General features: G+C 46.6%; 1 protein-coding gene across 2 annotated transcripts in view; it reads right to left on the bottom strand.

Annotated features, from left to right (window-relative positions):
* Positions 1-26,359, bottom strand: part of Mipep (mitochondrial intermediate peptidase) — a 131,910-nt gene that overhangs the window by 93,044 nt on the left and 12,507 nt on the right. For both annotated transcript variants that reach the window (XM_013505468.1, XM_005406325.2), the window contains exons 5-10: positions 24,101-24,164; positions 18,436-18,618; positions 17,632-17,788; positions 13,066-13,114; positions 11,568-11,628; positions 8,105-8,157 (exon numbers count right to left, since the gene is read on the bottom strand). In XM_013505468.1, coding sequence (XP_013360922.1) covers positions 8,105-8,157; positions 11,568-11,628; positions 13,066-13,114; positions 17,632-17,788; positions 18,436-18,618; positions 24,101-24,164 — 567 coding nt within the window. The remainder of the gene's footprint in view (positions 1-8,104; positions 8,158-11,567; positions 11,629-13,065; positions 13,115-17,631; positions 17,789-18,435; positions 18,619-24,100; positions 24,165-26,359) is intronic.

The following is a 26,359-nucleotide window of genomic DNA, read 5'->3' on the forward strand; positions in this document are numbered from 1 at the left end:
TGTACTGTCTCACTAGTGTAAGAACCTGAAAGTGTGAATAAAAACTAGGAGGTATGATAGACATTGTGAAACGAAAGGAAAATGCTCAAAAGTAAAGGGCAACTGGGGTGTGGGAAAAGAAGGGAAAATTATGTATGTATGTATGTAGATACAGGATAGCTAACATAGTTGTACTACTGTCTTCTATTGCTTTACTGAAAGGAACAGTTAATGATTACTTGTTTAATCAATATTGCATGTCTCTGTTTTCCTGAGAAACCACTTGAAGATAGCAAAACGTAATATAACAACCATTGTTAATTTCCAACTACTTTATCTGTAACTCTGTACTGTTTGTATTCTTCTTATGCTATTTTGTAAATGGATGTCTGTTAAAAAAAAGAAAATTTTTAATTAAAAAAATTTTTTTAAAACCCCAAAATTCAACATAATCACCATAGTAAAATGGAATTAAAACAATTAGATCATTTTTATTAAGCACACCAGAAATGAGGAGCAGAGCTATAGCTCAGTAATTTCCCCAGCACCAAAAAAACAGAAAGAAAAAACCAACAGAACTTAGCAATATATCAAAATTCTGACTAGCAACACTAATTATGATTGGAATGAGCTCAGAAACATCATGAAGGAGACCCAACTGGAGACTTCTTCATTCCCTGTAATTTGCGTTTGAGAAAGTAATGCATGTCTCTATGAAGCACACTCTAAATCAGGCTTACATTTCAATCTCAGTGCCTAAGGAACTAAATGAAGAAAGGGGTTGGGTATGACTTCCAAAAACCTCGGTCTCAGCCTCCTGGCTAAGGGACCGGGAGCTGAGGCAGAACACCACACCAAGAGGCCACTGGAGGCGGCGAGTGGGCCAGAAACCGCCCACTGGAAAGAACAGAGCACACAGCGACACCCTCAGAGGAATGATTTTCAGCTTCATCAAAAGTAAAAGGAACCAAATGTTTGTGGCATCAGGAAGTACTGGATGAGTATGACTACAGTGTTATAGCTGAATGAGATCTTGAAATGTTTTGTCAGAATGCCAGAGGGAGAATACTGCTTTCTCCGGTTAAATAAAGGTAAAGCAGCAGTGAAAGGCACTGGAATGTGTTTGCCTCTTAAATAATTATATAGTGCTAAAAATGAGAAGACACATCCCCGCCTCTGGGCCATAAAGAATTCACCATGGCTCATGCGGTTCCACCGTGACTTCTACAGCGAGCAGCAAGAACACTGCTCCAGCCCAACGTCCTTGGGAGCGGGGAGTCGCTTTACCGAATGCTGAAGAGTGGCTGCAGAGGTCAACGGAAATTATGACTACCAGAAATCAAGACTAGCAAAGACAGTGCAATTCTATCACCATCCTGGACAAGCAGGAAGTGAGTGAGTGGGCTGAATGCAGAGAGAGAGGACGATAAAAGGAGGTGGAACGGGTGACGGAGCCCGACCAGAGAGGCTGCAGCCCGCTCTTAGGACAGCGAGCAGACTTCCTCTTGGACCCGTCCGTCGCTGGCTTGCTCTAGGGAGAAGGACACAGTAGATGCTGAAACGCTGGGAGACGCTGTCCAGGTCCACTCCTGGCCGAGAGGCAAAGTGCTCATGAGGAGGAGCGAGTGGTAGCTGTGAAGCAATGCAGGCAGCATTCCGCCAACCCAGGTCCCTGGGGGAAAGACGATGATCTCCCGGCCTCTCAGAAGGGCCCCGCCCGGCTACCTCAGCTCCCCACAGCAGCCCACTCTTTCCCGGGCACGGTGTGTGCTCTCATCTCTGCTCTCCCCGCTTTTCCTACTGACTCGGCCCAAGCTCGCTCTGCAGAGCCAGCTTCTCCCACTCTACTTCTGCTTTCTTGAATAAACTTTGCCACTGGTTTCTGCTCGTTTCATCCAATTCATTTGTTTGTTCGAGGCCAGAAAAGCCGGGAATCCAATTCTGGAAGGAGAGGTAAGCAGCCCCAAGCCTGGTCATGTTTACATGACAACCCAGTTTTTGGGCGCAAGCTACCCGACAAGGGAACCCCCAGGCCTTCACACTGACCGACATTTCTTGTTCTCTTTACTTTTTATTTTGAGACAGGGCCCACTAAGTCACTAACTGCCCAGGCTGTGACTGAGCTCATGCTCTGCCTGCCTCAGCTTCCCCAGAATGCAGGGGTGCAGCTCTGAGAACACGGCCCTGTCTTCCCTTCTCCTGTTCGTGAGCAGTCACCTCCCCCTATTCTTTTCCACCTGCTGCTCCACCCAACCAATAACCCTGAATTCTTTACTACACACTTAAAAAGTATTTTTCCTTTTAGCTTTAAATATTTTTTACCCTTAAAAAGAGTTGGAAGCCAGCGTGGTGACGCACACCTGTAATCCCTGCACTCGGGAGGCTGAGGCAGGATTGGCGTGAGGCTGAGGCCAGCCTGGGCTACACAGTGAGTTTATGGCCAGCCTGAACTGCAGAGCGAGACCCTGTCTCAAAAAAAAAAAGTTGGAAAATAAAGCAAAATAGCAACAACAAAAACCTAGTGCCTAGTCCATCCTCAGACCCCTGCCCACATCAGGGGAGCTCCTGGCTCAGACGCGGGGTCGCCTCACCACTCTGCCTGGCAGGGAGGAGCAACTGGTTCTCAGTAGCAGCTAGGTTTCATGAGGCAGGTGTTCTGCATCTCCCTGAATGGTCTCCTAAGAGACCGAGTTAAAAACCAAGCTATTAAGAAGTTTCAGTGTAACTGGCCAAGTTATAACAATTTTGGCATCTTCCCAAAAATGACTAGAGTGGAATGAAACCCTATGAATCAATGACATTCCTAAGTTTAGACTGACATTTTCAATAGAGAGAGCCAAAAAATAAGCACCGGGCATCATTTCTGGAAACTATGAAATCCTTATTTTAAAAATTGGTAATTTAAAAGAATTATTCATGCCAGGACTCTCACAGAGTATTAAAGCCATTAGCTGAACAACTGATGGCACACTGGCTGCCAACGACACCACGTAAATTACTTCCGAGTGAAGAGGGAAAACCCCAAGCAGAACTCACAGATCAGGCCCCTTCACTGCATCTTAAGGGTCCATCTCAGCACCACCCATGGAGGGGAAGGCTGGGGACTGGTATTTTCATTTTATGTGTTCTGATGTGAAAAAGTATACATTGTCACCTATGACCGTCCTTGCCTGAAATGGAAAATGCTTAAAATCAAGTCTTACATCCAGCTTACGGCACGGCACCAGGAAAGACCCAGGGAAATGATAGCACTAGGAAGCAACCAGATAAATCCAGAAGGTGCTTTACGACACATGACATGGTCTCTTCACCAACAGCGCCTGGGGGTCATCAGGAGTGGGGACCCTGCGAATGTACTGTCTGCTCAAAAATAAACTTTAATTTCAAATAAAATCACAAATCACTTCAAAATTTTCACAGCTGAAACACCTGATTCTCCTCTTCTGCAGAGAATCTGATACTAAAACTTGCAGGAAGAATGAGCTGCTTAAGGTTTCCCAACAGTCTTCCAGCCCGCTGTTCTCCCAGGTCAATCTGCAGCCGTTCTAAAACATGTTCATTGATCCTCCCATGTCTAAGTAGGTTCTCTGCTTCTTGAGGCAGACGTTTAAGTAAATCTGAAGTATTTAACATTAAAGCAGACAGTACCTGGAGTTGGCTTGAGGAAAAGCTCGAATCAAGGAAAGCCCCTTCTAGTTTTCATCCGTGTCAAGTCACACATTTCAGTCTTTACTTGAAAGCGGGTGAATTTAATAAGGGCTTATAAACCTTTGCTTTGTTCTACTCTTCTAACCTCAGGCCCAAACTATTATGTTTTCCTTTCTTAATCATCCATTACTTCTGCTTCTCTGCCCACTCTTGTCAATCAAGAGCATTAAAACCTCAAACCCAAACTCAGCCTTACGCTGGGTAAGCTACACAAAACAGATGTTAAACCCCAATTCATACAGTCCTTCCTGAGGCTCTTCGGCACCCTCTTCCCCAGTTCCTTTACTCGGTTAAGCCACATACCTGAACGAGTATTGGAACTTTAAAATAAGCTAAAGCCTGCGTAGCTATGGGGCAGGTCACCCTGGGTTCCAGTACCACTGGGCATTTCTGAGTCAATGAAGGGTGGAGGCTCTGAGAACAGGTGCGTATCACACATCCGGAAGGCCATCCTGCTTTCAGAAAGGCCGACAGATGGAAAAACACCATTCAAACAATTACAACATTCTCTCTCCAGAAAGACTTACCATGGGATCGAGTCCTTCTGTCTTGTTCTGTGGGGTTTTTTTGTTTTGCAGTACCAGGGACTGAACCGAGGCCTTTGCACTGAGCTACATTCCCAGCCCTTTTTCAATTGGTTTAAGGCGGGATCTTGCTGTTGCTACATTGTCCAGGCCAGGCTCAAACTTGCTATCCTCCTGCCTCGGCCTCCCAAGTGCTGGGATTACAGGCGTACACCACCACATCCAGTTGGACTGCTTTTCAAGCACTGGCTGAGACAACAAGCTTGAACAGTGGCCACCGACACATTTTCCTAAACCCCAGAGTGAGTGCAGAGACTGACAAGACACACAAAACCCTTGTGAAACAGTGGCGGGTCCCCCCAGGACACAGGATTAGCAGGCAGAGGCAGGAGCTGCCCCAGGCCCGTACAGACGTGCAGGCCCTGCACACTGAGCAGACTTCCCAGGAAGGAAGACAGACTGGGAGCCCAGCCCTGGCTGCTCACCAGCGGGAGACAAAGGGGCCGGACGGAGAAACGACCTGGAGTCTGGCTGCAGGAAAAGTGTGAGGCAGAAAGTGCGGACAGTGCATCAGAAGAGCAGGTAGGCACACACACGCACTGTCCACCTGTGGGCATTCTTCCGGGGAGTGGCCAGCTCTCCTGCAAAACACTCATCTTTCAAAAGGCTTTAGGGAATCAAGGTCTCAAGGGAACTGTAGGACATTCATCTGAGAAATGCGAGCATGCATGTATTTATTGTTAAAGAAGGGCAGGTTACAAGGAGATCCTTTAGCACCCTGGATAAACAGCTCAATGTTATTTTGCAGGCAGCCGTGACCCCTGGACCTTGCGAGGGAAGGAACCAGCAGTAGGGAGCCATCCTGCAGGCCGGAGGCTGGGCAGCCCTGGGCACCCTGGCAAGCTGGACTTCTCTCTTCCAGAACGTATTCCTCAACGGTCACCAGAGGTTCTCTGAGCGCATTCTGCAACTCATGTTCTTATTCATTACATTCCGGACCAGTGTTTTAAAGGAAGAACTGACCTCTCCTTCAAAAGATTTGAGAGAGCATTTAAAACATACCTCAGAGTGGACTGTTCCCTAGAAGACAGTCCACAGACAGACAGTTCCTGAGAGAACATTATGTGATGGCTAATAGCACAAGCAGCATCTCCTTGGGCCCTGGCCTACAAAGGACGTAGGATGACAGCACTCCTGTTATAGGTCGTCTTGCCGAGAGGTGGGGAGGCTGAGAGAGACCTGCCGGAGATCGTGTAGCTCATTCGGCTGTGGCTCTGGGGCTTGTCAGGCCCCCATCTGACTGCAGGGTGCAGGCCTCCAGCCGCACTGCCAGCTGCCTCAGGAATTTCTACTCTTTCTGTGGTGGATGTGGGCAGAAAGACGCCAGTTGTGGCCTGCTGAGAACTCCCTGGGATCTTGAAGTACTGACTCCAGAGCCAAGCCCACAACAGAAAGATTTTCCAGGACTGTGTTTTCAGTAGATATGGAGAGGAGGGAACCGCTAGGCTTTAACCAAAAGTTTTTTGTTTAAGATCACATCAAACTTCTCAGGGATCTCAAATGGCTAAGTAATGCATGTGCTTTAAACTCTTAGTGATTATAATCATTCACTCTTTCCAAATCTTTAGATATTCTTACCTAAAATTTCCCAGACCCACCACTGGTACAAGCTATAATGACACAGTACAGTTAAATGATAAAAGTATCACTTTAAGGTAAAGGCCTTCATGAAAATAATCAGGGGTGAGAAACAGAACGCGCAAAGAATACCACATACAAATCACAGCTGCGCAAAACAGCAAGGGCCCAAATCACCCATCTGCATTACTTCAAGTGGCCAAAGGTAAATCAAATACTTTACAGGACTATGGAAAGCAATAACAGGCCAAGTTTAGTATTTTACTGTACAACTTTGGTTTTCAGTGCTGCGAAGGATGGAACCCACAGCCCGGTGCGTGCGAGGTAAGTGCTCGGCCAGCTACACCCAGCCTCTTTACGCTACGACTCTAACAGGCCAAGCCAAAAGGCAAACCTTTCTCTGAAAGAATTTAACCAAGCAAATTAAATTTCTTGCAACTATAAAGGAGTAAGAAAATAAACTAGTATAACCGACATGGAAATCAATATGAAGAGTCCTCAAAAAACTAAAACTAGAAATTCCATTTGACTCAGCTCTTCCCCTTCTAGATACCTTCCTAAATGCGGTAAAGACACGATATTACAATGGTACGCGCACGTCCGTGTTTACAGCAGCTAAATTGTGAAGGCGGCCCACACGTCCACCAAAACAGGTGACTGAGCAGAGAGAACGCGGCAATTATACACGGAGGAATACTACTCTGCCATAAAGAAGAACAGGCTTCAGTTGTGTGAAGGAAAATGGATGCACTTTGAGACTGTAATGTTAAGTGAAACAAATCAGACACACAAGCTTAAGTATCACACAGTTCCTCTTACATGAGAAACCCAGAATATAAATAAAGCGCAAAATAAGAGACACATGACAGGCAGTAGGGAGAGAGATCTTCTGTAAACGAAGACCAAGCGCTAGAGGGAGCTGGGAAGGGCAGGAGGGAAGCGGGTGAGAGGAGCATGAGGACCAGCTGTGCGCGGCACCGACCCACCCGGGACCGTGAGCAGCTCGCACTGTGAGCGCCCACGAAGGGAACTGACAACGGGGCCAAAAGGAGCAGGATACGAGGACCTGCAACCGCGAAACACTTTTACGGACGTGGGACACGTGCAAACCAGCAGCTGATCAAGCGTTAATACCTGAAGCTTCGGGGAGCGTCACGCTGTGCAAGCGAGTTGGTTTGGGGGACAGTAATGGGTAGAGACCACAGAGGAGAATAAATGAGCGCTACGCAGCACGCTCTCCAACACGTCCTCTGAGGACAGCCCGCCCGCTGGGCAGAGAAGGACTACAAAGTTACAGTCTCGTGCTTTGACGACAAATGACAAGTGAAGTCTGACTTGGGAGAGGGACCTACCACCCTTGACCCGATGCCTCCACGGTGCACTGTAACAAAAACACTCTGAAGCTTAACGCAATCAAATGGCTAAGGAGGGTTTAAAACCCAGTCGATCATAACTCCCAACTAGAACCTTAAAAATTAGCTACAGGAGAACAATGTTAATGAGCTGTTAAAGAACAGGATTCTGAGATTTAAAATAAATTCTAACGGTATATAAAGTTGTTAAGGACATAAACTTTGAACAGGACTCTTATTTCTTGGGTTTGCAAGTAAATATAAAAATAACAGAAGTAGGGTATATTTGGAGAGAAAACACTATCTACTGAAGCTTTAATAAACTCAGGAGAATATAGAAGGTAGAGGAGTACGTCAATCAACTTCTTTCTTCAGTTTTTATTTCTTTTATATCTTTCCAGACATGCCACTGTGTTGACAATATGTTCAAATAAAAATAAGAAAACATACAAAAGATCAACAGCACCACTGCAAGCCCTGTTACCCCTTCACTGGGTAACAAGCACTGCTGGACATCCACCCAGACCAGCGAGGGCACACAGCAAGGTTTCCGGCGAAGCCCCCCACTGACACCGAGGTGCAGTGAGGACCAGGAAGCTGCACCCAGGGCGAGGGGAGGGGCTGGCTCTGGACACTGCGAGGACGCAGTTCAGAGCTGCGAACACCCACATGCACAAGCAGTGGAAGGAGGGGCCTGCAGGGAGGAGGAGTGTGGCATCACCCGTCAGAGCACAACTTCACAGCCCAGAGGACAAATGGTGAGAGGACTCATGGTGCCTGCAGAGGGGAAACAAGCCTGTGATAGGGGCCCCTATGTGGATGGCAACGGTTGCACAATTAAAGTGCTCAATAAATATTACTTTCCCTCTTCCCTCTCACACACGCATTTCTTGAAAAACTTACCTCTCCGCACGAATCATACCACTGTAGTAGGGGGGATCCCAAGGCATCAGTTCCTACAACGGAATAATTCACTGTCATGAAAGCTACTGAGTGTTTCGTGATTTTACCAGTAACTCAGCCAGCTTATAAAAGCTGACTTAAAATTACCACTGTGTATCAGCTGCCTATGGGAGGCAAACCAGTCCTTAATGGAAGCTGGAGAAATTTTATAAAAATCCTAAAATCTCCTGGTCTGGCCCACTTCTCTGTCATTAGTGGGTAGGGAGGTGTAAACAAGGCACAACCCTAGAATTTGGAGAACATGTAAATGCTGCTCTGAAATGAAAATTAACAGAAGCCAACATTAATGGATAAAGTTCGTCACGATGACACTGCTCCCAAAACGAAATCCATCTATTAATGCACGAAACATAGGCATGATTACAGTACTAAAGTTAAGATTAGGGTTCTTTTTAAACTAAGCAAGAAGCTTAGGATGTATTTTCAAAATGAAAGCAACAATTTAAAACGTAACTAAGGCGGAATTAACTCTAATCCTGGCAAAGAAAATGCGTCTTAAATAAGCACTGTGATAACAGTTGTTTCTGATGACTAGCACAGAATATTGAAAGCAAGGGTAAACACCTGAGTGAAGCAGCCTCCCCACAAAGTGTGCAAAAAAAAAGAGCAGCTGAGAAGCCAGGCTGTGGAGCTGGGACGCTCGGGTTCACGTTTCCAGTCCCCACCGGACTGTGCCCTGTGCGAGGGCAGCGACTTGGCATCACCCCTGTTCCATCCCGGCACGCCGGTCAGTGCTCACTGCAGTCGTATAATAAATATTTGTTCAGTAGATCAACAGCACCCCCAAAATAAGACCGCTAAATGCACGTACCCTACGGAGTCCAACACCCGGCATTAAATACTGCATCAGTAACTGCTGGCTGCCCTTCTTCTTACCACTATCCCTGAGACTTCAGCCCAGCACTATCTCCTCAAATTACGAGTAGTTCTTTCCCGCGTCTTATGATCACACCGCTTTCATGGGACGTATGACGGTGTACCATACACGCAGGATTATTTTCTTTCTCCCTATAGGCACCCGCAGGCAGAACCTGTGTCCCTGAACTTAGCGCCCTGGGTTCAGCTCCTGAAACACGCTTCTTCCACTCGCCTCTCCAGATGCTGACAGAGTGTGAGCAGGCTTGGGACGACATGGAGCGAACACGACATGGTCCCTGCAGTAAGGAATGCGTGGTCTGGGGCGGAGTGATGAGAACGGTCTGTCATGTCTGTGATGCTGGTCCTTGTCAAACAGCCCACGAGAGGGGCGCTAAGAACACACAGAATGTGTGATGTATCTAGGGCATGGGAGCAGTGAACTCCCAGGAGGGTATTTAAATCGGAAAATATTTGGAGGAGGCAGAGCCTACATGAAGTTTTGAGAACTGGAGCCATGCATCCAGACGAAAAAGGAGGAGAGGCACTCCTGTGTACAGCACGCGAGTGACCGGAAGCCGCCTACTGTCTGACTGGCACAGAAATGTCAGTCAGCGTTAAAGAAAAGAGAAAGCAGAGCAGAGGACGCCAGAGCAGAAGCTAAGGGAGAAAGGCACATGAGACTATCACGCCTGCGTCAGCAGAGAGCCGGGCACACGGGCTCCGCCTGCAGGGAGACGGAGGTGGGGCAGCAGAGGCAGGCAGGGGCCGACTCCCAAGGGGCCTGGCGGGGAGATGTGAAGACACTGGAAAGGAAACCTGGGAATTACAGAGGTTTACCAAGGAATTTCGAAGAAGAGCATGGTAAGATCAGATCTGCTTTCTCAGGAAGTCCCTCTGATGGCAATTCCTTCACCTATTCATTCATTCCCTCACTCAAAGTTCAAGTGAGTGCTGAGCGCCTGCTCTTCGCCTAGTCCGGAGTGGGCTGGGCACAGTAAGCAGTCTGAATCCAAGGTGGTTTTGAGGGGAGCAAGAACAGAAAGATAAAAGACCAACGAGGCAACTACAAGAGAATCTGAGTGAGAAACCATGACCACAGCCCCGACTGTGGAAAGGGGGATGGGAAGGCGGGTACCCAGAGCAGCGATGGCGAACCTTTCAGAGCTTTCCGTGATATAAGCAGCCACTGCGGCGCGCGTGCCGCAGGTTCGCCACCACGGCCCTGGGGTCTTGGGAAGGATTACCCCCCCAGCACTGCATGGTGGTGTGAACCCCTGGGGCCTTATGGAACTCGGGCTCTGGGGTTTGCCCAAGATCATGCGTCAGCAGGTCTGACGTGGGGCTGGGGCTGGGTCTCTACCAACACTCCAGGCAGTGCTGCTGATTCTGGTCCAAGGACTCTACTTTGAGAACCACTGGTCTAGACTGAGCGCAGATTCAGGCTGAGGCAACAGGAGAGTGCCAGAGCCATTCCCGGAAGGGGGCTTCACGAGAAGATCAGCACTTCACAACACATGCAGAGCCACCTGTGTCAACGAACTCCACAAGAATGCGCAGGAAGGACAGTTTCAAGTCACTCCAGCCTGTACTGAATGAGCTTTCGTTGACATATTTCATTTTTCTTTTTTCTGTTTCTGTTTCACCAAATTCTGATCTATTATCGAGCCTCCCAAGTGGATCTTCCCACAAAGCGAAAGTGTGCAGATGACTAATACTAGTTCCTTTGCTAGCCAGATCTCCAATCATAAACTAACAGTATGACTATTCTAATTCTATTCAGTACAGTAACTTACAATCTATTTTTTAGTGGATGTGTCTGGGAAGATGGCAAATATTCTCCAAATCTGCAAGGTCTCTTTCCCTAAATTTTTCCCTAAGATTACAGCAGCTATCAAATCAAGAATTATCAGCAACAACAACTATAAAAGAAGGGTATACGCCCAGATCCTGGAGTGCCTTTAAACCAATGGGACAATGGTCCTAACAGCCAGAAGTCTACCACTTTGACAGCACCCCAGTCACCTGGGCAGCATTCTACCCTGTGCAGTCATACAGTTATCGGATGACCTTGGGATTGGAAACGATGTGCAAGTGTTGGCTGGAATGGGGTTTGCCAGTCCATACTGACCTACTGCACTGTGCACCGTAAATTAGCAAACAAACATATGAGCACATGAACAACGATGCTAACAGTGACGGTTACAACTGCCACCCGCTACATCACGCCTCGAGTCTCATTAAAGGCTTCCACAAACCGAGAAGCCAACTTTCCACTCAATGGAAGCAGCCTTCGCATAGAATATATAAATACACATTTATCTGCTGTGTGTGTGGACATGAACACATCAACATGTGGACTAATCAACAAAAGCAGTATCAGACTTGGACCTTAGATCAAGCACTTCAACACCTCTACTGAGCAGGGCCAAGTATCAGAAACAAGACTATAAAGATGTCCAGTGTATCAAAAGAAAGTTTCAGAATTGAGATAATGCTTTCTGTTGGTAACATGTTCAGAATAAAATAGTTCAACAGAGTTACTTACAGAATTTTGAGGATTTAGTTTCATTTTCATCCCTCGCATCATCTCAAAATCTTTCACAGCTCTGTAAAAGAGGTTTATCATCACTAGTTAGGACAACACATTAATAATTACATTATGAAAGAACTAGCTTGCCTCTATTACTTCCCAATATTCATGATATAATCAGATGTAATTCCTAGTGCAAATGTAAACTACTATTAATCCAAATCTTGCTCCAGTGCTAGAAGACACAACATACTCATCAGGACCTCCTGCAACTTCACCTTTGAAGGCATTAAGTAGATATGTCTTGAAACCACTACCACTTGAAAATACTAGCAATGTTACAGCAACCTGCAAAGCATTAAACAGCAAACTTGCTATGGCTATTTTTTGCTGTATTTTAAAAAAGTAAAAAACAAATTACTTTTTATAAAAGAATATTAATGCAGATCAGCATATCTACCTATAATTTTTCCTCTACAGAAAATCTCTAGCTAAGCAATCATTCACTAGGTACTAATATTTGTAAAATATGAAGCCTATGTCAGAATTAGCTTCTAGATAAAACTGTAAAATAATAAAGATGTGTTTGCTGAAAATAGAATCTGTAGCTACACACAAATGGGTAAAGAATACTGATACGTAAACAACAAAGCAGAGTAGAGTAAATTCTTAAGTAAATACATAATTAGTATACCCTCTTCACTACGTCAAAGGCACAGTGGTCCACTAGGACCAAAAAAGATTTTAGAAGTGATAAACGTTAAGTTCAATTAGAAAGGAATGGGTTTCAAGACAAGATTTTATAATCCAAAAGAGAAATTTGAGCTACAATGGAATGTGTTGTGATAGTCCAAAAAAAGGCAAATTTTATACAGCATTTTAAGAAAGAGACAACACAGCTTTCTTTTATAGACCCTGGCCTGCCCCTTCCTGCAGCCCTGGGAGTCTAAGGACTCCCGTGCCACCCTCGGCCAAGGGCTGGAAGAGTGCCAGGCACGGGCACAGGCATGGGCACAGTGCCATAAAAGAGACTGAATGTGCAAAGGGTCTGCCAGGCCAGGAAAACTCCACTTCAGAGCTACCGAGTCTGAGGCAAAGTGGTCTTAAAACACACAAAATCCAAACACAGTCATCGGCCACACCCCTGAGTTTCCTGTACTTAGACTAAGAGAAATGCTACTTTATAAAAAATGTCATAAAATGTACGCCACCAGTTAAGATAAACAGTTTCGAGGAGGTTCTCCAAACATTTTTAAATGACACTAAAGGATGGCTTGTTAAGAACACTGGGCCAGTGGGCGGGGCTGCCAACCGATCAGGACTGCCGCGCACGGGGCCACCGCGCCCCCTCAGCGTGTGCCTCGCGGCGAGTGTCACTGGGTGGCCACGTTGTCACAGATCCAACAGTCCAGCTCACGAGTTTCATAGGCTACTTCCTAAACATTTCACAAACCAAGACATTTTCAAAAAGCAAGCATGTAACTAAGGCAGGAAAGAATAGGATAGAACTAACCTCTCAGAAAGTTTGTCGGATAGCTTCTCAAGGAACTGCGTGACAGTCTCTAAAAACAAAATTCAAACAACTCTTCAGTTATGTGAAATAAACTGAACATTATCTGTTAAAAATGTTACAATCATAATCTATATGTTACAACTCCCTTAAAGTGATGGTTCCAAAGACACACAGGGCTACTAGCATGCTAGGCCTATAACAAGTATTGCTAGATGATAATCATCTCTTAATCAGAAAAATAAACCGGCACAGTAATAATCCAGAGCCTTAGATTATACCCCAAAAGTAAAAGCATTACTGACAAACTAAAAGGAAAAACCTAAAATTTCAGTATGTTTCTACCCACTCATATGTGTAAGAGAAAAAAATTAAGTTGCTTAGACATGTCTACTTTTTCTAAGTTTTGAAGAGACAGTCAGATTCAGGCGTGCTCATAAAAATCAGTACAGTCAAGAAGTATGATTTACTGAAAACTAAATTTTAAATTCAATGTCTTTCCCAGTAACTATTTTTATTTTTACAGCCAACTGTAGAATCATCTACTCCAGATCAAAACTAAAAGAAAAGGAAGCAGAATTAGAACGTTAGAAAGGTGAAGTTCTATGAGAATTTTTAATTCCTCACTGAAGTACTTCAGCTATAGTCACTGTAATTTATAAACTGATACCAGCAATGTGGCAGAATTTCCATCACTTCCCACGAGAGGAAATGCTTTGTGCAAAGTTTTTCGTTTCACACTGACTGCCACTGACTTATGTGTTCTGTGTAGCGCTTTCATGTATTTTAAGTTTGCCACAAACATCGCTTTTATAGTTTCCAGATGATCTTTTATATGGTTTTAAGTTTCCTGCCCTCTCTTCAATTTAAGTTATCTCCTTTCGGAGTGAAATAAAAGGCTAAGGCAAGAACAGAGCTTAACCGAGACCACAAAGCACCGGGGTTCCCTGCCACTGTCAACACGGAAGGAGCCCGGACGGACACTTGAAGACGCGGCCTCATGCGCTGAGCTAAGGGATGGCAGGAGCTGCAGGAGGAGAACCAAACTGCTGTGTGGCCAGCTCCCTCACGACCCTCCGTGAGCAGGGATTTGCTGATGACGGCGTCTGGCGTTAGCTGTGCTCGTCTGCTGAGCTCCAAGCCACGCTCTTGAGCCCGCGGCCGGTCTCCGGAAGCAGCCCCCCCAAGCTGAGTCTTCTACTGTGTGGCTTCCATGAGCACACGCGCTGTCCTGTCCGCCTTCCTCCTGTCCCTGACCATCGCTTCCCAGCAGCCTTTGCTATTCCCACCACGGTCTGACCTCTTATCTCAGGGCGCTCCAGGCTTGGGCCTTGGACTTCTGTCCCGTAAACGTGTTCTCGGGTGACCTCACACCTCCCACTTAGGATGTGGTCAACCCCTACTCAGCGTCCTCATGCAAAAGTCAACCAGCATCTCAGACTTAACCCGAACCAAACTAAGTTTGCTCCTCCTCAGCTCGGCTAAGAGTAAACTGCTGTCTCTCGTTGCTTAGGTCAAAATCTCTGGCTCACACCTTGCTTTTGGTATGTAACTTCTGTCAAGTAAGACATTACTGTGTGTTCGCATCTACCTTATTCACCCAACCGACACCATGAGTCAGGACATTGCGGCAGCCACGACAGCACACAAGTGAAGGCACTCACAAAAGAGGCCTCCAGAACTGCTTCAGAGCGGCAGGCATGATGGGATCAGTGTTCTCAAAGGGAGGAGGGAGACTCTGAGGGAAATGCACGGCAATGTGTCTTTACTGTAACGTCTTTTTCAATGCAATATTCACTGTGTGCTTTGGTCCTCCCTCACAGGCAGGCGCTCTTCCACCTCCAGCCCGTGCACGTGCTTGTGCCTCCGCCTGGACCTCCTCCCGGAGGGCGCAGACTCGCTCCTGTACCTCCACCAGGTCCGGGCTCACACCTCACGTTCCCGTGAGCCGCCCGGACACTGCAGGATCCACGCCACCCGGTCCCTCGCTGGCAGTCCCTGTCCCTTCCCAACCCCACGCCCTCCACAGCGCACACGGGTAGTTCTTCCTGGGTTCCCAGCGGTGCCAACTGCCTAAGGCAGTGCCCTTCTGCCTCCTGCCGTGCTTTATCTCCAGCACACTGAATAATACCTGACAGACAGTGAAAACTTCCTAAATCCATGAAGGAAAATATGGGCTACCGAAGATGAAAACACAGCCTCTGGAAAAATGTGAATTTGGAGTGTGCACTGAGGACCCAGCCCTGCCACTGCAGCAATGTACCTAACCTTACATTCCCTATTTGTGACGGGGCGACCAAGACCTACCTCACAAGGCCGTAGGGCAATGAAAAGAGACAGTGGAATGTGAGTTATTTACCGAAACATAGATGCCCCTTGAGACCACAACGTAAGTGACACACAAGGCACACAAGCTGAAACACTGCACGCGTTCTCTTGTACGGAAACCCAATATATAAATAAAGTACAAAATAAAAGACATCAGGAAAGAGAGAGAGAAGAAAATTACTGTAATTTGGCATGCACAAGGTACCTAAAAGTACACCCTGATTTAGTACACTGGTCTTCTGTGTTCTGTAGGGTCTTTTGCCTGTCACTCTGTGTGCATGAGAATTAACTTTATAAGGATTACAGGACACACAAATGAATCAGATGCTGGCAACGAAAGGGCAGCGTGGAAGGGAAGAAGGAAGAATGAGGTGTGTTATGTGGGTGCGCCAGGTCCCTACAACAAACGTAATCACCGTGTACTGCAAACGTGGATTAATAAAAACAAAAATAACAGCAGAGTAAGTACTGAACAACAGTCTAGTATTACTCTGTAAAATAACGTAAAATAAAAATGTAGCATCATCAGGTTGGTGATAACAGTGACCACAGGAAAAACAACACACAGCAGTACAGGACACAAAACACAGATGTTTAGTTCCAGCAGTTCCTAACTACTTAGGAACAAAATTGTAAGAAAAGAATCGTGAGTGGTTTAAGGGCTGAAGAAGCAGCGGGCCCAGGCACCGAGACAGGTGCAATGGGCTTCAGGAGCCGAGCTCTGCAACGCTCGGCCTGCGCTGCCAGGGGAATGCCGCCCGGGAGGGCGTGGAGCGGGGTTGGACGCGCGGGCTTTGGAGACAACCCGGCACACGAGGAAGCCAGGAGGGGGCGCAGGAATCGAGGCGGCGCAGACGCGATGCCCCGCGGGGCCCCCGGCGCCTCTACCCAGGGCGCATAGACTGCCCGGCGCAGGACCAGAGACGCCGGGGGTGGTCTCCTCGCGGTCCACCGCACTGAATTCTGTAACTGCAGCCTCCAAAACACCTTGTGGCCCTGCGCAGTCCCACCATCTCTGCCACCCTAACCCAGCTCACTGCCTAAATTAAAATTACCTCTAAATGTCTTCAAAAACTAGTAGATATTTGTATCGCTACCACTGTGTAACTGTTTCTCTTACACAATGTGAAGCGTAAAGAACTCAACCCGGCACAGGCAGGGTTATCGCAAACCCCAGGGAAGAAACTCCCCCCGACCCTAACCTGCACACCTACCCACGCTGCACTCCTCTCTGGAAGACCAGGTTGGCCTCTGACTCCCTAAAGTCCTCCTGCCTCAGCCTCCTAAGTGCTGGGATCACAGGCATGCACTGCCACGCCAAGCTTAAGAAGGAGATTTTTTAAGACTATGTGGTTTGTTTTGGTTTTCTGTGATACTGGGGATTGAACCCTGGGTCTTCACATTGAGCTACATCTCCAGGCCTTTTTATTTTTTGAGACAGGATCTCACTAAGCCACCAAATTACTCAGGCAGGGCTGGAACTTGCTACCTTCCTGCCTCAGCCTCCTAGAGTGCTGGAATTACAGGCACGCACAACACACTAGGCTGGGACTACGTATTTTTCCATGACCTAGTCTACATTTAACCTTCATCTCAGTACAAATACTGTTCTTTCATTCTCTCATTCTGATTCTAACCAACTCATTAGACTGAGTACACAAACTGGTTGAGTTAGTGTATAGCAAAAATAACTCAAACGTAAAAAAAATAAAAATTAGATGTGATTTACCCTCAACATACACATGAAATAAAATGCCTTGACTAGACAGAAAATATGCCACATTATTAGCTCTAAAGATCACTCCTATCAGAAGTTGTCAATGATCTCCACAAGCGGGCGTGAGCGTTTAAAAACAAAACACCACAGTGTTTAAACGCGAAGCTCAGAGCGGGCTGCGGCTCAGTGCCTGCCTCCCGAGTAAGGTCCTGGTTCAGTCCTCAGCACAGCCCACCCACCCACCCCCCCCGCCCCAACTCACAAGTTCAGTTTCGTAAGAACCGTACTTTGAAGCTGGTCGTGGTAGCACACATTTGTAATCCCAGCACCCCAGGAGGCTGAGGCAGGAGGATGGCAAATTAGTGATTTAGAGAGATCTTGTCTTAAAAAATAAAAAGCGCTGTGAGCGTAGTTCAGTGCATCAGTGTGAAGATCCTGGGTTCAATCCCCAATACCACAAAAACGAAAACAAAAACAAATAAAAAGCCCTATTTTGTCTTTGAAAGGTAGATAAATGGGCATACCTGGGTTCTGAGCTATCGTTCCTTGGAGGGCCCTGTGGGAAAACGTAGAATACCCCACCAACTTCGCCAGAAGATCTCTGTTCCTGAGCAAGTCTTCTAAACATTTTAACTGGCCGGCATTGGGGTAAAGAAAAATTTTATAAGCAGCTTCTCGAACCTGTATTTAAAAAGTAAAATATATAAATAGCATGACACAAAGTCCTACGCGATAACAGTACAGGTTAGCACTCACAATTTTATCGGCAATCATCACTTTCGAAACAGAGGAATGGTTTACACAAGGTGAGTACAGCCTCCCAAGTCCCAACCGGGAGACAGCACCGCACCCTTTAGTGGAGCTCCAGGGGATTCTCCTGGGGTTGTGTCGGGCGGACGGGGGACGAACTTGGACCCAACGTCTCTACAGCATAAAGCACGCTAAGTGGGTGAAGTAAAAGCCTCAGTAGTCTAGGTCAGTCATTCGTGTTACTTTATTTTTTATTTATTTATTTATTTATTTTTTTTGCGGTACTGGGGATTGAACTCAGGACCTTGCACTTGCCAGGCAGGCGCTTGTGCCACTGAGCTATATCCCCAGCCCCTTCGTGTTACTTTAGACATTAATAATTACACCATTTCACTCTTCAAAGCTTCTATGGAACTAGTGATCACACAAGTTAGATTTCTAGAGCTTGGTCATACTGTGTTACAAGATCCTTAAGCATGCGATACGTCACCACCGGATTGGGGTTAGAACTGTGGCACACACACGCTGCAGTGAGGCGGGACGGGACCTAAACCACACAGAGAACAGGAGACACGTACCAGGTCATCCGGGGCCTCCGCGTGCAGACCATCGACCACTATGTGACTCCCGTCATGCACAAAGTGACGGTGAATGTGCTCGGGTAAGAGGCGCTTTTCAATCTTGACGGGGAAGTTGGTTCCCATAAGAAACTGACTACTCAAATCCAAGATTCTGACGTTGAGGTCCACTGCTCTTTTACGCTACACGTGGGAAGGACACAAGTCAGGTAAAGGCAATTGGAATTAAGATTTCACAATTAGTGTCACAGATACTCGAGCAGGGCACAGTAGCACACGTGGGAGTGTTCAAGCCCAGCCTGGGAAATGTGTGAGACCCCATCTTTAGTTAGGGCTGGGCAGGCAGCCCAGTGCAAAGGCCCTGAGTTTAGTGTACTAGCGACTATATATAGCTGATTCTGAGAATCGATATGCACTTCTTCAACAAAAAGATTATCTTCATGATTTCCTAACGTATCTGTTTGAATGTCTTGAGGACATAACTGACCTTTGGAATTAGCAGTGTGATAAAGTGATGACCCCTCTTCTGCCGCCCCCAAGAAATCCTGCATTTAGTGAGTCAGAGACCACAGTGTGGAAGATCCTCAAAAAGCAGGATGAGAGGTCCCGTTTGACCCAACTACTCCCCTTCTTGGTAGCTTCCTGAAAGAATTAAAAGGGTCATACCACAGGCATATATGCTCACGCATGTTTACAGTGACACAATTTGTAACAGCTAAATCTTGGAAACAGCCCAGATGCCCATCAACCGAGGAATGCGCAAAGAGGATGTGGAGGTTTTTATACAGTGGAGTACTACTCTGCCATAAATAAGGATAAACTCGAGACATTTCTAGGTACACGGATGCACCTTGGGACCATACTCCAGTGAAATAAATCAGACACACGTATAAATACCACAATGTTTCTTGGCGGGAGAAACCAGAAGTGTACGTAAGGACCAAAATGTAGACTAGATGTTGTGAAACAGGAAGAAAATGTTCAAATGGGAAGGGGAACTAGGGATGGGGCGGGGGGAAAGAAGGGAAAAATACCAAAAAAATGAGGAATGGAAGAAAAACTGGAAACCAAGCTTTTGTAAATGGGGAGGGAAGGAGGAGCTGAAGGGAGGGTGGGTAGGGGAAATGGAAAGAAACAAGTTGTACCATGCACAGGTACAGATTCTCTATGCTGACGTGATCACTATGCGTATCTAAAGTGCACCAATAAAATCTGACTGGGAAAGAAAGGAAAAGACGAGTGAGCTCGTAGAGCTGCTCAAGGCGGAGCTCACGAAGTCTCTTTAGGCGAACCAAGATTAAGCATGTGAAAGGCAGATTCGAAAACACTGAATGTCAAAAGATTAGGTTAAAGGCAGAGGAAAAAGGAGCACGTTCGTCCTGCAGGAGCAGCGAATACCCACTGAGGCCGCCCACACTCAGCTACACCTAAAATCCTTCTTTCTCGAGACAGGGTCTTGGTAAGTCACTAAGCTGTATGGGATGAGCCTGAACTTGAGATCCTCCTGCCTCAGCTTCCCAGAGCACTGGGATAACAGGAGTGTACCAGTATGTCCAGCTCACCCTTCTTTTTTTTTTTTTTTTTTTTTTGTCATCTTGGGGATTGAATCCAGGCTACATTCCCAGCCCCTTTGATCCTTTGATTCTTTTATTTTTAAAAGCTTGAGACAAGGTCTAAGTCAAACCTGTGATCTTCCTCCTCAGCAGTTATCACAATCTCCTGAGAAAATGCGCTCACCAAAGGAGTCACCGCAAAGATTTTAGTATGAAATGTAAAGCATCACCCACACAACTAGTCAGAAAGGACGCGTGACGGCTGCGTTACTGAGCGCTGGAGACTTCCGGCCCAGGCCCAGCACAGGCTGCAGCCCTCACACGCAGCCTTCTGGGGAGGGGGCCGGGCCTGCCACACAGTGGCTGCCAGCATGTGCTAGGCCTTCAGCTCCAGCTTTTACAAGAGAGAAGGTACAGATTTATGCTCCAGAAGAGGCTGGAAAACTTTCGTATATAAAACTAACCCCACGTTTTTAATGCAGAAAATTCCAACTTCATGGGAAAAGTAAGTTTCCCAAGACTCCAATGTCTCCTAGGCCCAGATTTCTTTCTGCCCGTGTCTCTGATCCGGCTATGTATCACCATCTAGTGGTAATTAGTGGAACAAGATAAAATTACATTATGATTCCAAAATTTTCCGCTAGGCTTTTATTATTTAAAAAAAAATTAAATGTGGTAAGATTAATCATTCTAAACATTTTATCACCTGATAATCCCTGGAAAAGTAAAAACTGAGTTCACTTTCTGACTGCAATGATCTGCTGTGCATGTCATGTACCACTGTAAGACGACAATTCAACATGCAATATTCTCAATGGTGAAAATCCTATGAAAGGGGTGTTTTTTGCTTTTTGGATTTTTTTTTGATACACGGTCTTGCTATGTAGTTTAGGACAGCTTTGAACTCACTATGTAGCGCAGGTTGGCCTTAAACTCGGGCAATCCTCTTGCCTCTGTCTCCCAAGTCCTGGGGTTACAGGGGTGCACCACCACACCTGGCCGAAACTGTTACTTATTAAATAATTACTAAAATACATTTCTAATCATTTTAAACTTTTAAATTATATTCAGGAGAGCTTAAAAATAAAAACAAAACTGTCAGGTACAAAGGTGCACACTTACAATCCAGCTACCCAGGAGACTGAGGCAGGAGGGTTGGTTTGGTTCAGGAGCTCCAAGTCAGGCTGGGTGACTAAAACAGGCAAAATCTATCTAAAAAATAAAAGCAAGGCCAGATATGGTGGTGCACGCCTGTAACCCCAGCACTCGGGAGGCTGAGGCGGAAGACTCACTGTGAGTTCGAGGCCAACCTGGGCTACGAAGTGAGTTCAAGGTCAGCCTGAACTGCACAGTGAAACCCTGTCTTAAAGAGACAAATAAATAAATAAAAATAAAACAAAAACCAAAACCAAACGTGGGGAGAACGAAGAGCCCCGTAATTTGTACATTTCCTGCTTACTTCCTGTTCCCTTTGTGTGCCTTGCTCCTCCCTGTGCTGGTGGGCGTCTCTGAGAACAGACAGGGGAGCCGTGACAGAGAGCTGAGAGTTGCTTTTCTCGCGTCTTTCACGCAAGGGCTCCCTGGGGAGCTGTTCCCGGGGAAGGGCACCCACATCACATCACAAGGACGCAGGACGGAGAGAAAGCAGCACCGCGCCGGCGGGGGAAAGCCGGCAAACACGGAACGTCAGCGAAGCTTCAGAAGCATCTCCGCGGAGCACTGAACCGGACCGTAAACTGTCCACTGAGCCCTCTACCAGCAACGGTCCCTCTGAGGACACGAGGCTGAGCTACCGCTGGCGAGTACCAGAACCATTCGCCACCTGTTCAGCATTTCAGTGAGGGTCAGCGTCAGGGTGAGGGCTACGCGTGCATGCAAACGTGAGCCGCGCTGGGGCCTGGATGAGCCTGTCACTCAGACAAGTGGCCCCGCCATAGCAACAGGAACACCTTCCCAGTAAAGGCCGTTAAAGATAAACGCTGGATGGGGGAAAACGTAAAAAGTGAGCTGGGTAAAAACAAAATTGTAAAAGCCTCATGGACAAGGCCTGAGGATGACGTCTTCCGGGGATCCCAACCAGACAAACCAGGCGAGCGGGCTGGGGCAGCGGAAGGTGCAGCGAACTCAGCGACACCTATTAATGTCACCAGACAAAGGAAAGCGACTGGAAGCTTCTGGCCAGGAGAGTGACAAGGAAATCAATGCTTTAAATACAAATCCCGCGTCGGCAGGCTGGAGGGCCTGAGCAGCTGAGCCTGCGGGCTTGGCTCGTCGCCTCCCACCTCCTCCAGGTCCACCAGGGTTTCCCTGTCACAGGAAGCGCACCGGTCTCTACCCTGCGGAGAGGCGTGATGAGACACAGGCTTCGCTGCAGCCGACGCCCAGACAATGCGCACCGCGGTGAGGTCTAAGACGAGGGCCGTGAGGACACCGAGCCCTCTGGTCCGGGTGAACTGCTTTCAGAAAGAACCATCCAGGGATGGGGTCCCTAAGTCAGGTCAGAAAAAGACGCAAACTGACTCCAAAAGTTTCTTTCTTGGAGACAGGGTCTCACTGTAGCCCAGGCTGGCCTCAAACCTGCGACAAACCTCCTGCCTCGGCCTCCCGAGTGCTAGGCTGACAGGTGGGCGCCAGCATGCCTGGCACCAAAGGTTTCTCTGGAGTGACTCAGAACAGTGCTATGCATCATGCGGACACAAGACTGCTCGTGAAGACTGGTCTGGAGGACAGGGTGTTTCTCTCAGGCAGCGTGAGCGTAAGTGGAGCCCAGCAGCTTTGCGGCCTGACAGGAAGGCAGGTCCCGGCTCGGGGTCGCAGCAGAAGCCACACACAGACATCAGACCCAGGAGCAGACCCACCCTTACTCCAAGCCAGCACCCATCAAAACGACGCTATGTGTGGACGTGGTGCACAGCCATTCCTCGGTACCCTCGGGGACTGGTTCCAAGACTCCCTTCCCCTCAGTACGAACGCCCCAGTGCTCAAGTCCCTTAGTAAAAGGACGGCACACCATTTGCATGGAACTCAGGTGTACCCTGCCAGAGGCCTCTGAAGAGGCTTCAGATCCTCTCCAGATGACTCCTAATACCCAGAGGCAGAGGAACAAGGAGAAGGGACAGGAAGAACTAAGATGTGTATGTACACGCACCCAGCCCTCGTGATGAATGTGTCATGCACTGACAAACACACTAGCTAAAATAAAAATTTAAAACACAGATTACTCTTAATACCTAATAACATGTATCACATAAACAGTTATTATACTGTACTGTTTAGGGCATAATCACAAGAAAAAGGTCTGTATATGCTCAGCATAGATGCAATTTCTTTTTCTTTTTCTTTTCTTTTTTTTGTCTTTTTGAGACAGGGTTTCACTATGCAGTTCAGGCTGGCCTTGAACTCACTTTGTAACCTAGACTGGCCTTGGACTCACGGTGAGCCTCCTGCCTCAGCCTCCTAACAGATGCATTTTTCTGAGTGTTTTCTATCTGTAGTGGGATGGATCTAGACGCAGAAATCGCAGACACGGAGACCTGCCTGTATACCCCCAAGAATGCCATCTACTTTCCGGGGTATTCTGATAAAGAGCATAATTACAATATATTTCTTAAAAGAAACACAGTTAACTTTTCAAGTGAGGGCCTAACCACAGCAGTCTAGACGACAGGACTCCAGGGCAGCAGTCCCAGCAGTGCACCCTGCTTCTCGGGCCCTGGGATCACTACGGGCAGGAGGCACTCAGCTTCTTGGCATGTCGTTTTCTAGGAAGACAGTGGCCCTGAGGCCCCGGAGCTAAGGACAAGAACTTGAGTCACTGTGCCTTCTTCCCACATCTGCGAAACGAGCTGTGGACAGTGCCAGGCCCTCCGTCCTAGCCCATTATACGACCTATGCCAGAACTGCCTCAGCACGAGCGTGCCGGCTGCCCCACAGGTCTCATGCGAGTGGATGCACATATATGCCTAACGCCGTCCCAGGCTCTCCAGCATCAGTGACACGGCCTTCCTACTCGCTGGCCCATCTGTCCTGGTATCACCCGCCTCATCTTAACTCCACGATATCCAGAATGTCCCAATTGTCCCAGGTCAGCGAAGACAAGCAAGGAGGTTTACCTTCTCTTCGTCTAGATGGATCCCACTGATTTCGAAATCAAACATGAACAGTTCGGCCACGCGCCTAAAATAAAAGGAGCCCCAGGTTACAACAAGTAATAAAAATCACCGAGAGAAATCAGGGCTTGCTTGCTGCTGTCATTCAATCCGCCTTTTGGAAACAAGGCCAAAGCTGATTGAACATACACACAGCAGCAGTACGCGGATTTGAAACGGGGCGCTTCTCGCGCAGAAGGCCGGCAAAACGTCTACCGGATAATTACAACTGGCTCGTCGTGTGGGAGCTCTTTCCCGTGTTCACAGAGTACAAACCTGTGAAAGTCACCATCGCAATTACTTATTTCAACTCCATCCAGGTCCCAATAATTAAAAACATAACACAGTTTCTACTTGGATGATTTTTCAAAGGCCCCTGGCATGAGGTTTTCAGCTTCTCTCCAAGCAGCAGCAGCGCCTTCGCATACTGAGTTCTTTGATGCCGCGCTGGAAGCTGCATTTCTTGGCTAAGGAGACTGTTTTCTTTCTTTCTAATCCTGCTCCATTCTTGGAACCAACTTCAAGTTAACACCTTTTTCTGTAACAATGTATTTTTAACTGCTTTTTATCTGGAGGTAGGCTGCCCAGACACTGGATGTACTCTTCTAGAAGGCTCTGACTTTTCAAAATGAATATATTTATGTTTTTGAATACCATGTCAAGACATCCTAAATAAACAGAATTAAAGTTCTTTAAAATTCTGGAAATTCAGAGGCCACATTAACCGTGTGGCCGTTCATATTCTTTCCTGAACAATGTGGAATGTGTCACTCCCGCCCGAAGCAGCCTCACGCCCTGCCTCACTTCCTCCGCCTCTCTAAACCATGGTCCCCAAGCAGCCCTCTCTTCTTAAGTGGAAGTATTTTCCACTTGTCTCAATAAAATAAAAGAAACCTAGCAGGGGCTGGTGAGTGTGGCATGCAAATTTACCGTACGAGTCTGCTATATTCTGCAGGTTTACTGTAACACCCCTTACTACAGAAATGTTTGAAAAACTGATTAATCTCACCAATAATAACGACCATTAAAATTCTTGCATTCCCTTCCCATTTACTTTCAATATGTTCTATTACTTATTTAAAAGTTAGGAGCTAATTATACATTCTTTTATATTTGGCTTTCTCTTATAGCATTACAACATAAACTGGTCTTCCTAGCTTTAAATATCCTTCAAAAGCATGACTTTCAGTGTTTCTATTGCATTCTGCAACACTAAGTATAAATGTTTCCTTTTTCCCCCTCCCAGAAACCTACTATGATTTAAAACAACAAAAACCCATGGAAATCGCTCTTCTTGTTTGTCTCCCTTACGATATATTCCAAGAACTTAAAGTGATCAAAAGTACGCACACACTGATGCTAACTTCTCAAACCATTCTCCCAGAAAACATCAATCTAAACTACACAAGAGGACCCTTTAGTCTGGGCCTTCCACGTCACTACTCTTCTGCTTCAGCTTTGTTGACTGACGGGCTCTTTGCTTTATTCTGCCCCTCTTTAGCGGTGATAGGTCCCATTCTGGGTGCCAGCTACTGAGCAAAGCACTTCACATGAATTATTTCACTTAACCCTCACTGTAGCCCTCTAAAGGTCCTTTGCATTCCCTTTTTACAAAGGAGAAAACTAAGAGAGAGCCCCAGAGCCAGCGCCGACCCCAGCAGCCTATTCTACACCCACTTGAAACTTACCTGTGTGAGTTCAGTGGGAATCTGTTGTTTACTCCTTATTTTGTGAACTAAGAATTTCACAGGAAGAATAAAGTGCTCATGTTTTCATAAGGGATTCATTTGGTCTTTTTTTCCCCCCAAGTAATTTGTGAAGACTGTCAACCTAACGAAAGAGATGAACCCTTTGTCATGTAAATGACAATCCTCTCATTTATGTACTCCGACCTACTGTTTTTAGCTAAGCACATCCGCCAACCTTTTCTTTTTGGTATCCTGCCAAGAAAGATTCTCTATCCCAAGATAATCAATGCTTTTACAACTTTTAAAAAATATTTACTTAAAAAAAAAAAAAACCGCTTATCCACCGGCCTAACATTACTTCCTGAAGAGGAACTCTTCCCACACTGACATGAACAACATCGCTATCAGTACGCAACACAAGCTAACATGGCTCTACGTCCTGCTGAAGTTCTTCCATTCTTTCACAGATTTAATTCACTCTTCTAGCGTAAGTACTATGCTTTCTTTTTTTTTTTTTTTTTTTTTTTTTTTTTTT

Source organism: Chinchilla lanigera, unplaced genomic scaffold, assembly GCF_000276665.1.
Source record: "Chinchilla lanigera isolate Chin_1 unplaced genomic scaffold, ChiLan1.0 scaffold00096, whole genome shotgun sequence".
Lineage (NCBI taxonomy): Eukaryota > Metazoa > Chordata > Mammalia > Rodentia > Chinchillidae > Chinchilla > Chinchilla lanigera.